The sequence below is a fragment of the Hypoxylon trugodes genome, assembly GCF_022578975.1.
Source record: "Hypoxylon trugodes strain CBS 135444 unplaced genomic scaffold F4822scaffold_6, whole genome shotgun sequence".
Classification (NCBI taxonomy): domain Eukaryota; kingdom Fungi; phylum Ascomycota; class Sordariomycetes; order Xylariales; family Hypoxylaceae; genus Hypoxylon; species Hypoxylon trugodes.
Window position 1 is genome coordinate 2,215,591 of NW_026250021.1, and position 12,037 is coordinate 2,227,627.

Sequence of the window (12,037 nt, forward strand, 5' to 3'; positions counted from 1 at the left end):
CATCGATGAATTGGATGAATAATATCCACGGAGGTGAGAAAAAATTAAGGTGAACAGGGCGATGAGATTGATGATGGTTGAATTCGGGGTCGATTCAATTTGTTTATGGTGTAAGATGAGGAGTGAGGAGGAGAAGGAGGAGGTCAAGGTATGGAGATGGAGGGGGGGGGAAGGGGAGGATGCGGAGATGGGGAAACCGTTAGGTTAGGTTAAGTTAGGTTAGTGTTTTGGTTGAAAGATACAACAGTAACAAGCCTGCTGGCCTGCCGCTGCCGCTGCCCTTTCCTTGCGGGTGAAACCCGAACTTGGGAAAGAAAGAAGTAAAAAAAAAAAAAAGTGGCGCCGATTTAGAAAACGTTGGATTTGGCAGCTACCTAAACATTGTTCTTCTTCCTTCCTTCCTAACTCATCTCTACATATATGTATACAGCCTTTTTATTTTATTTTATGCACCTACCTGAGTACATACCTAGGTAGCTAAGGTAAGATAGGTAACTTATCCATCTATCCATCTAATGTCAGGGATTGGTAACCAAACCGATGGAGGATGGGATTTGATGTTGGAGAATGAATTGATATTACTTGCTTTTGACCGGGTACCTACTTCTTACTGACCCCTCGTTTTTCTTTTGTTGCTGTGTTGCTGCGGGTTACCTTGTGTAGGTCCTCGTTTGTACCTACGTAGGCACCCAAGAAACAACCAGTTGCAACCCATTGTTACAAAGAAACATTACTTCCCGTGTATATGCGAAGGGAAATGGGTACATATGTATGTAAAGCCAATACGCAAGTCGACAAAAACGGCGCTAGGTTTTTTAAGAAGCATTCCCCGCCCCCAGCACCCCCAGACATAAACAAGCATAAGAGCCCGCAGTTGACGGGGTCCTTGTCAGTAACCCCATACTTTGTCAATAGCACCCTCGGTACCATCTCCGCATTGGAGAAGCTGGCTCTACCGTATGTGGGAAAATGTGGGGGGCGGGGGGAGCCAATCATCAAAGAAAATACGTAAATGAGAAACAACCTAACTGCAAATAGGTTACAATATTGGTAATATGAGTAGAAGTATAGAAGTATCTGCATAATGTGCCTAGATACCTAGGTGGTAAACGACATACCTAAAGAGCCAAACGGGCCAATCGTGGCTATATATAAAAAAATAATTAATAGATTGTGCGACTCGATGGATACTTATATAGTCGCTAGGTATGTACCCAAGGTATGAAGAGCTATGACGACCTACCTACATACATGTAAGTCGTAAAAGGTTTCACCAACAGGTTGTCAGATTACCAGTGACAGTACTAAGCTTTGGGTAACGTTGGAATGGAGGATTGGGCAATAGCGAAGAAAGGGTAGGGAACGGAAGGTATAATGTCAGGATTAAGAAAAGAAAAAAAAGGTTGGAAAAGAAGATGATAGAAAGCTTAAGCGAAATCCGGCCACTTTCTTGAATCCCGCGGTATGTAAATCTCGTTTGTAGTGTTATTATGGACGGGCCATTCAAGGATATGTACCTTCTCCCCCGGCTGGAATGGCCAGATGTAGATAAGTGAGATGGGTAAGACGGTAAGACGGTGACATTTTTCTTGAAGCTGAGAGCGCCTCCATAAGAAATTCAAAACCACATCTACAATGCAATAGGTACATCGATGAGCGATGAGCGATGGCAGTCGGATAGCGTGATCTCTCTCAGATGAGAACTCCTTATAGTAATGATCAGCGAGGACTGACCTAGCCATAGATGTGCTTTGCCGGCGGGCTAGCAAAGAGGGGAAGATTGGCGATGATGAGAGGTATGGATCCTAGTGGATACCTAGGTAGAACGACCAGACAGCCAGACGACCTGGAAGGGATTCGGGTCACCTTCTACTCCTATGCAACATAGAAGAGGATATGACTTGATAGTACGAGGTCTTGAGGCATCAATTGTTGACGCTATCGTACACACAGCTGAGAGCCTAAATTTGTCATTCGGTAACTACCCGTTTCACATGTCAGTTTTGGAAAAATGACATGTACTTTATATATGAATGATGACAGGGCTATTAGATGACATACATTTAAAAATCCTTCAAAATCGTGCTTGCATACCTAGGTAGGTAGGTTTAAGAGTTCGGTATTCTCTGCAGTTGAAGAAAAAAGAAATAAAGAAATTACCCGAACGTGTGGAGTTGAATAGTTGGGGTACTGGGGGGGTATACTGGGGACACCGATAAAAAAAGGTGGGATTATTAGGCGTTGAATGCGGAGTACCGGGTACTAGCACCTCTCTAATAAACAATAAACCCCAGCGGACTGTGACCTAAATGTTAGGCTGTGTAACAAACCTTGGAACCTTGGTAATCAATCGCCTAAAAAAAGGAAGTGGGAAGAAAAGAAAGTGTTAAGTACGACCTCAAATATTAGAATAATACCGTCATAATCTACGTTATGTACCTCAATAATCTGCACAATCTACACAATCTACACAATCTGTATAACCTACATAATTTAAAATTTCATCATCTCTATTTGTCGGACTCTTTTACTTAACTAAGTTCTTACCAACGCTGTGGAATTCAACTTTGACCAATTCTAACTCTTCGTTTCCCCTGCTTGTAATATAACCGCTTCTCTCCCGATGGACTCATAGGTTCCGGGGACTCCATACAATTACTTTCTTAGATACCGTGACAGCCAACTTTCTTAGCGAACCCCGGATTTCATCAAAAAATTACTGCAGACCAAGAATCGTAGCGCCAAGGTCCCACCGCAGCAATGACCCTCAGCGGAATTAGTAGATGGAGGGCGCCAAAGCGTTATGCTTGGACGGGTAATCACAGAGCAGACTCCCAAAATTGAACTAGCATGGTGGAGGAAAACCAATCCGGGAACCAGTCAAATTTTCATGTTCCCATAATTGAAGCCATCACCGTCATCGAAAGCTGAAAAGTATTCTCGCCACCATTCATGTCTTGGCACTTCCAAACGGGGCGAACCAGAAGGCCTCCTGATGAGATCTCATGATAACATCGCAACAACTCTATAGGCGGGATAAACATAAGGAGCGGAGAGGACGCGAATTCAACGGTGGGATACCCCATACGCCTCTAATTTCGAAAAAGGCTTCACTTTTTTTTTTGTTTGCTACATAGGTGAGTTAGACAAACACGTCGAAGCGGAGCATCAAGACAACGGAGCGGATGGAGACATCGGCAGATGATTTGATGATTTGGGGGGGGGGGAAAGACGGATAATTCAAGCCTTATCGCCAAGCCTCCTAAGGTGGATGAAAATGAAGCTTGAGCTTGACTCCAGCTTCTAGAAGAGGGGAAGGCTTCGTTTGCAGCAATATCATCTCGTTCATGTTCTTTTTATTTCTTCAGAAGAGGAGTAAAGAGGACGTGCGGATGATCGACTCGTATGGGTTAGGGTAATCGGAAATAGATGGAAGAATTGAGAAGATCGGCTCATTTAATCCGAGGGCGATCATTGCATTGAATTGGGTCGATCTGAGGTCAACGTGCGCTTACGCAGCGCAGCCAAATAGGTATGCCAGAAGAGCCTTGGAGTATTCGTGGACGGGTGCTTCGTCGACCGCGACAGTGGACTCTAGTTGTTCTAAGTAAAAGCCTGCTTACCCACTTACAACATAGGCCCCATAAACTTGATTGGATTTAAATTCAAGTAAAAGGGAAAAAAAGTGGCCTCGGCGGTTTCTTATGTACAGTCCGTGAGAACAGAAGATAAGTCGATCATACCTTGGTGAGTTACGTACCTCCCTGCTGACCTACCGTTTCGAGATGTGAGCCTTAATATTTTGATGCTATTATAGGAAGTGTTGACGATTTTGATCAAATCGATAATAGTACGATCAGGGGAAAAAAGAAAAGATTGGCATGGTTAGATCGGACGAGACGAAATGCACAGACAGTGCCGCTTTCACAGTCCAAGCTCATTTCCGATTACTGTAGCCTATCAAGTTATTCGCATTAAGCCTGCAAGTCATCCTTTGAAACATCTCCAAGGATGGCACCCTGTCAGCACCTGGACAAGTCCCTGGCAGCTCTCTTGGTAAACCCCCGAGCTCCCCAGATTTGGCCGATTCACCACCTTCCACATATTTAGATTGATCGAAACCCAATCGGGCCGTCCCCTGAATTCCATCCATTTAGGTCTTCAACTTTTCTATGCTTCACTCTCAGCGTATGGTTCTCTACCACTAAGATTAGATGAAAAGGCTTAGCGCCAGGGGAAAAGAGACTACCGATCACGGATGCAATGCAACGCAGCAGTAACTTTAGATTTCCTTTTTATTTTGATGGTCGCAGCGTCCATGGGAAAAGCCACCGGAGTTATTGGGCTCGGATGGAGTTGGTTGCTTTTGTGGTTGCTTGCCGATCGAGCTTACATCCGGGCGTTGAAGAAGCACCCCAAGCGTTCAGGTAATGGTGAGGAAGAAAAAGAAAAAAGAAAAACAATGCGAAGAAAAAAAAAGACGTTTAGCCCACACCCCTACGATATAGGTATAGTATTGTTTCTAAGGCCTAAACAGGTGGATTCCAATCGCGCGAAGCCGCGTCAGATGGCCCCCTACGGCCCCCAGTCCCCAATGGAATCAATGGGATGACTTACATGTGGCTTTAAAATGTCTCGCGGCTCCAGCATCACATGCTTGAAACAACCAGCCTCTACCTGGAACACTCCAACTAATTTAGGATGGCCACTACAATCCAATCTCCTGTCAGATTTGGCAACCTTGTTTATTGCTTATCACATCTTGCTTGGTACCTGAAAAGACGATTCCATTTTGAGCAGGAGACTACTAAGCCGCGCCGCAACCTGACCCTGGGGTATGCTCTAGTCGTGGTGCTCCCGCAATGAAAGGATGACCATCGGTGCATCCGTCTCCACAGTGGCCACGGTAAGGTAGATAGAGCACCGGAGTATCTCCTACTAAGTTGAAATCGACTTTCCATACCTAGGTACCTACCTGGCTAGTTTTCGGCTGTTTGTAACCTATGAAACTCCCCACAATGCTACTTCGCTGGATCGTTTCCTCCAGGAATGTACAGGAATGTTATGTCTTGGTAGAGTTTAACGGACTTTGAATAATCCCCATCTGAATGGTTGGATCCTCTGCTCATTGACCATCCTGGCCGTTTAGCTCCCGTTCTCGGTCGAATCAATCCAGTTCTTCGGTTCCAACATGGGGCTATTAGTTGGTCAGGGGCTGGGTGCTTGACCTCTTCTGACTACTCACCTCCCACAACAATCCTGCCTAATTAATGTCTTCAGCGGCTTGGTGGCCTTGGTGGTGGTGCACGTTACCTCGCGGCGCTAATGCCTGTCCCTTCATCACCGATGGATGACATGGCCAGCTGTGGTCGTCTATGCCTTGTGACGACGTAAAACCCTGTCCGGTCTCTAAGTTATAAGTTGCCTGCCCGTCCGTCCCAAGTTGGGAAATTTTAGGGTATAGGCATTCTGGCTGTGCCATCACCACGCGAAATTTTTTTTTACTTCAATATGCGGTTCCAGACGTTCCTTACGGCTGTTATCAGCCTCACCATTGGTGTAAATGCTTACTGGCTCGAAGATGTAAAGCGTAAGGATCATCCGAGGATTATTCCGAATAACGGCTATCTAACTGCAAAATAGACCAAGGTGTTGCCCCATTCGCTGGCGATGGATATACGGTGTTCCGTAACGTGAAGGACTTTGGTGCTAAGGGTTCGTTATTCCGGCTATGGCTTACTTCGATCTTACACGAATACTGACGTTCGATATAGGAGATGGTACCACGGATGATACTGACGCGATCACCAAGGCCATGAACTCTCCTGACAACAGATGTCTACAGGGATGTGTAAGTTATACCCGGCATCACAACAAACTTCTACTCTGAACGTTAGATGGCCTAACAACCCTTCCTAGGCATCCACCACGACGACACCGGCGGTTGTCTACTTCCCGTCCGGAACCTACCTGATTTCTTCTTCTATCGTGCCTCCTTATTTCACACAGCTAGTTGGTGACCCGACCGACCGTCCGGTGCTTAAGGGCACCGCCGACTTCAAGGGGTTCGGTTTGGTTGATGGAAACCCGTACTATACTGAGAACTTGAACTGGATATCTACAAATGTCTTCTACCGTCAAATGCGCAACTTCGTCATCGATACCACCGGCATCGCACCGGCTACCGCTGCGACTGGTATCCACTGGCCTACTTCGCAAGCGACTAGCCTTATTAACATTGAGTTCAACATGCCTACGGACCCCAGCGTTATCCACGTCGGTTTGTTCATTGAGAGCGGTAAGTTATAAAGTCAATCCTGCTTCATCTTAACGTCTTGCAGATAACTGACTCCAATAGGTTCTGGCGGTTTCATGAGTGACCTGACCTTCAACGGTGGCGCTACTGGTGCTTCCATGGGTAACCAGCAGTACACCATGAGGAACTTGGTCTTCAACAACGCTCAAACGGCTATCATTCAACTCTGGAGCTGGGGCTGGACCTACATTGGACTACAGATCAACAGCTGCCAGACTGGTATCAACATTACCGCTGGTGGATCTGATGCGCTTAACGTTGGTTCGATCACAGTCATCGACAGTGCTTTCAAGGATACCCCCGTCGGTATTGCTACCGCCTTCCAGACTGGCTCAAAGCCCGACACTGGTGCTAGCGTCATCCTAGAGAACTTGAGTCTTTCGAATGTCCCGACCGCAGTTCAGGGCCCGAGCGGCTCAATCCTCGAAGGAGGCTCTACCACTATTGCTGGATGGGGTCAAGGCCACCAATACACTCCTGATGGTCCTAGCACCCTCCAGGACACCATCACTCCCAACACTAGACCTGCTTCTCTTACTACTGACAGCGGATATTACTCTCGATCTAAGCCTCAATATGAGGACCTTACCGCATCCGATATTGTCAGCGCCCGAGACTCTGGTGCCAAGGGTGATGCTTCCACTGATGATACCAAAGCTCTTCAAGATGCTATCAACAGCGCTGCTTCCGGCAACAAGGTTCTCTTCCTTGACTACGGTATCTACAAGGTCACCTCGACCTTGAGCATCCCATCAGGGGCCAAGATCGTCGGAGAAGGTTACCCTATTATTGTAGCTAGTGGTGATGCTTTCAGTGACATGAGCAACCCCAAGCCCTTGCTACAAGTCGGAGCCAACTCTGGTGACCAAGGTCAAGTTGAGTTCTCGGACTTCGTCGTCGGAACCCAAGGACCCGCCCCGGGTGCTACTCTTATTGAGTGGAACTTGGCTTCGGCAGCTGGTACTCCTTCTGGTATGTGGGATGTCCACGCCAGAGTTGGTGGATTCCAGGGCTCCAACTTCCAAGTTGCCCAGTGCCCCAAGAACCCCGGCTCCAGCACCGTCGACGCCAACTGCATTGGTGCGTACATGCAGATGCACGTCACCGAGAAGGCAACCAACTTGTACATGGAGAACACTTGGCTATGGACTGCGGACCACGATATTGAGGATTCTAACAACACCCAAATCACCGTCTACTCTGGCCGAGGTCTTCTCATCGACTCCACTGTTGGCAACTTCTGGCTTGTCGGTACTGCTGTTGAGCACAACAACTTGTACAACTACCAGTTCGTCAACACTAAGAACATTTTCGCCAGCATGCTCCAGACCGAGACGCCGTACTACCAGCCCACACCTGATGCTACCGAGCCCTTCCCTGTAGTCACCGCTCTCTCCGACCCCGACTTCAAGACATCTTGCGCTGGTGTCTCAGGAAACTGCGCTAACGCATGGGGTCTACGTATCGTCGACTCGTCGGATATCTTCATCTACGGTGCGGGTCACTACTCGTTCTTCGACCAATACAGCACGACCTGCTCCACCGTCGACGCAGGCGAGAACTGCCAAGCGCGCATCGTCTCCCTTGAGGGATCGACCAGCAACGTCAACGTATACGCGTTGAACACGATCGGCTCCTTAAGCATGATCGACCAAGATGGCAAGAGCCTTGCTAAGTGGCAGGACAACGTCAACGTCTTCCCCGCGAACGTCATTCTGTTCCGGACCTCTTAGAAATCGGTCGAACTGCAATGTCATTCCTCCAACGAGGGAAGAAGCGTCTCACCAATGAGAAGTAGCTGGTGGGGTCGTGTTAAAAACAATCACGGATTCATGGGGCCTGGCATCATATATTGGGGCTATTGTCTGGGCGGGATCGCGTACTTTTCGATGTATATCCTTCTTACTGCTTGAGTAAATAATTTTTTCAATGTATATACTAGGCGAAAGCTGTTTATGAATACAATTCAGCGATTTTAAAAAATTTTATACATTCATGATTCTTTTTATGTGCTATGTCTGAAATATCAACCAGTTAACGAGTATCCAACATCACCGCTCTCCCTCCCTAATTTGACCAGTCGCGCGCGCATGCCCTCTGCCCTGGCTTTTTGATGTTCACCTAGATTGCTAAAATCACAACTATCAACCCACTGCAATATCACAAGTCAGCATATTTCCAAAATTCTACGAAGAATGAAAGGAAATTCAACACAACACTTACATTCCCAACACCATGCTGCAACACATTCCTCGCCCTCAACCTACCCCCCGCTACATGACCCACAGACCCATGCAAGCTCAGACGTTCACGACTACCATCATAGCGACCGCGATGCAAAATATTATTGTTATAAAAAACCACATCGCCCGCATCCAAACGCACGATTAACTGCTCTGGCATATTAGGGTCAAATGGATCAGCTGCTCTTTCGCGCTCGGTGCGCGCGCGCTTATGCGATCCGGGAACTACGATTAAACTCTCATCGCCATCGCACAGTGCCATATTCCACTGCGCATGCCAAGCCGGTTCGCGCAGACGTTTGAGTTCTTCATCTGCACTTGCATCGGCGCTTATATCATCGCGATGCCAGCGGAGTTCGAAATTCGACCCATCGGTAGGTCGAACCAGTAGATTATACAATTCCATAACTAGCTCATCATCTGAGCACGGGCCTAGAAGTTCTTTCGCGGCACCCAGCACTTCATCGCCGAAATAACTTTCGGTGAAGATAGGGGAATCGGGGAGTGATGGGTTGAGTAGGTGCTGCACACCCCATATCCCGACGCCCGCTTCCCAGGTCCACGGCGGGAATTGCTTCCCGACGGTGCGCACGTGACGCCAGGACCCGGCTTGTGCGAGATCGACGGTGCGCTGGGCTGCGCCGCGGAGGGATGTGAGTTGTTCTGGGGATAGGATGGAGCGCAGGATGACGAAGCCGTCTTTTTCCAGCTGTGTGCGTAGGGTTGAGGTGGGCATCGTGGACAGGCCTGGTGGATGGATGGGTTGTTGGAGAGATACCGAGACAGATGAGTGAGCTTAGGTAGGTAAGTGGCTTGAAGTGTGACCTCCTGTTTTTAGTTGCGTAACGTCGCCTTGAGTACCAAGGGATATATAACATGCATATAGATGCAGATGTCTTGGTATGGGTGTATGGGTGTACTTCGGTGTGTATTCCCGGATGTAAGGGATCGTGTAGCTCAACCTTAAATGAACTCTTTGTCTCGGCTGGGCTCGTCTGACAATTACGATATCTGAAGAGTTACTCCGTCGGTGCTTGCGTTACGTAAATAAACAATGTCTTGGAGTTGTGATCTTGTCTGATGATAAAAATAAATGAGTTTTACTATAGATGTATTGGTGGAATATGTTACGTGACCGACGCCTTGAGGCAAGGTTGTCGATCTTTCTAAGTCCGAATAGTCCGGAGTCCTGTGATAACATACCTATATAAAATAGAGAGACATACATACAGACCTAATGGATGGCAGCAGTGGTGGAGATGATCTCATTCTATTGCGGGGTTACCCGTGCGAACCGTTCTACTAGAACTCCACTATGATACAACGTTGCGCCTGGTTCGGTACGATTCCGGGCGCCTTGATTTTGGGGTAAGTGAGTGGGGATTCTTGACCTTGGAGTCAAGGATGTGGATATGGAAACATAGAGGCATAACTATGTGCATTTGTAAAAGGGGTAAGCTTTATTCCTTGTGAAATTTATGTATTTCTTAGAATACCAAAACACTGTAGGTGATCCGTAGACATTATGAAATTATAAATATTAATACATATTGTAGTGAATTAAAACACGTATGCGTGTTGTAGGCAAGGAAAGACTTTTGTTGAAAATTGGATAAGACCGTACCTCTACGCCGTCGCTCGTAAGAATCGGAATTCGACAGATAGCCGCCCATTATCGCATCTCTAATAATGCCACCAAACGTGAATCCATAAATGCCCAGCATTTACCCTCTATATACCGAATCCAGTGTCCTTTATATTTTGCGCCCGTGTTTCGCCTTTAACGTACTCGCTTAGTCGCATCTCATTAGACTCATTGCCGTGTCCGTCCATGAACTGCCCTCTAGACTGTCCAGGAGAGTAGGGGGGTAAGGATGACATCCCAGGTTGTGGTTGATGTCGGTATCCATCAGTGATCATAGCTGCCTCTGCAGCTGGATCCGTTGAGTGGTTCATCATTACATCTCCCATAGACGTGCCCGGCACGCCCGTCGAAGCAATAAAGGATCTGTGTTGATGCGTGGTTGGAGAAATAGGGGACACTTGAGACATTGGTGAGGCAGGGGAGACAGGAGAGATAGGGAACGGCTGCGATGGTGTCGTCGCGAAGATCGGGCGTTCTCTGTGTAGTCCTACGTTCTCGGATGATCCAAACCCTTGAGTCTGCAATGGCGGATTGACCCTCGAAGTCGGTGTGAGGACTCCTTCAGTTGGTGGTGCCGCATTCTCCATATCCCTGGGGGGCAGAGGTGGAGGACTCTTTGGCTGTATATGATGAAGTTGAATATCATCTATTGAGGCGAACCGCGTGTCCTTTCTGCCTTGACTCCAGCGCCGTTCGAAGATTCGTAGCACGCCAAGGGTCACCGTCAGCATGTAAGTGAACCTATTCGTTATCAGCAGATGCACTTTGAGATGATTGCAGTTATCGTACACTAGCGCAGCAGCAATAAAATAGAACCCTCGTTCTAAAGGACAGTATTTGTCAAGTTGTCCTTTTATGTGCTGGTCTACGTCGCCGAATCGGGTTGTTTCGAACCCAGGGGTTGATGGATCGTCAAAAGGTGCATCGCCGTCTTCCACTATCGTCGGGTTAGTTTTTAGATGATAGTCAATGAAGGGCCTAGGTATTAATTACTATCAGTTCTTGTCAGTCCGTGGCAATCTGTAGGGAGCCCTGAATGAGCTAAAACTGTGATTATGGCAAGCATCATCCCGTTGAAGACTATGTCGCCAGCGACGAAAGTCGCAATCAACCCAGTATTAAATCTCCTTCGCGGGCTACCGCCGTGCTGCATCAACAGCACAATACCTGAATAGATAAGTGCGACACATGCCTAGAAACAGGTAAGTCTTACGAGACGTCGTTGCGGGGGATAAGCAGTCATCACGAACCATCATTTCCAAGCAAAACATGCTCATCGCTAGGCCGAGATGATTGACATGAATGTATACTAGAAGGAAGCCATTCATGACAGCGGTTATCAGCGTACTCGACACCTGCAATAGCCTGGCGAACAGGAGCCATCTCGATAAGCTCCATCTTGACAATGTCCACTTTAACCGTTCCCATGCCATTCTAGTCTGGTATGAGCGATCAATAGAAGTGGAGGCTATTCACACTGGGTGTTTCGTTCGTTCGGTACGCTCCGAAGACGCCAATGTCGTCTCGGGGAAAGCGAATATATGAATCCAAAATATGTTTCAAAATGAAGGAGCAATCACATGAATACCTAGGTAAGCATAGGGGCCCTGTTTATTTTTGTTCTTCTCGGTACCTAGGTTGTCGAAATGGGGCTATGCCTTGTTGCAACCGCAGTCCGCACAGTATGCAACCCAGCCAATATTCATGTATGTTAGCTGATCACTATGGCAAGTTAAGAGCTATTTCTGGAATAGCTTCCAAGGTCGCTATGAGTTTCACTTCTGTAGAAATCTATTATTCTTTTACATGTCTTGGCGCACGATTTTTAATATA

The 12,037-nt window shown here is 47.3% G+C and overlaps 3 protein-coding genes across 3 annotated transcripts; 1 reads left to right on the plus strand and 2 right to left on the minus strand.

Moving 5' to 3' along the window:
* The first annotated feature begins 5,062 nt into the window (after positions 1 to 5,062).
* Positions 5,063 to 8,263, plus strand: F4822DRAFT_293504 (glycoside hydrolase family 55 protein). Its single transcript, XM_051455067.1, has 5 exons — positions 5,063 to 5,590; positions 5,644 to 5,715; positions 5,775 to 5,851; positions 5,920 to 6,298; positions 6,359 to 8,263. The coding sequence occupies exons 1-5, from the start codon at positions 5,512 to 5,514 to the stop codon at positions 8,047 to 8,049; spliced, it is 2,298 nt and encodes a 765-aa protein (XP_051313604.1). The 5' UTR covers positions 5,063 to 5,511; the 3' UTR covers positions 8,050 to 8,263.
* Positions 8,196 to 9,446, minus strand: F4822DRAFT_293533 (uncharacterized protein). The gene is made up of 2 exons (XM_051455068.1): positions 8,540 to 9,446; positions 8,196 to 8,468 (listed from the first exon to the last, which is right to left on the minus strand). The coding sequence occupies exons 1-2, from the start codon at positions 9,293 to 9,295 to the stop codon at positions 8,343 to 8,345; spliced, it is 882 nt and encodes a 293-aa protein (XP_051313605.1). The 5' UTR covers positions 9,296 to 9,446; the 3' UTR covers positions 8,196 to 8,342.
* Positions 9,447 to 9,802: 356 nt separating this feature from the next.
* F4822DRAFT_293660 (uncharacterized protein) lies at positions 9,803 to 11,924 on the minus strand. Its single transcript, XM_051455070.1, has 5 exons — positions 11,455 to 11,924; positions 11,198 to 11,396; positions 10,994 to 11,141; positions 10,184 to 10,945; positions 9,803 to 9,991 (listed from the first exon to the last, which is right to left on the minus strand). The coding sequence occupies exons 1-4, from the start codon at positions 11,635 to 11,637 to the stop codon at positions 10,291 to 10,293; spliced, it is 1,185 nt and encodes a 394-aa protein (XP_051313606.1). The 5' UTR covers positions 11,638 to 11,924; the 3' UTR covers positions 9,803 to 9,991; positions 10,184 to 10,290.
* Between the last annotated feature and the right edge of the window lie 113 nt (positions 11,925 to 12,037).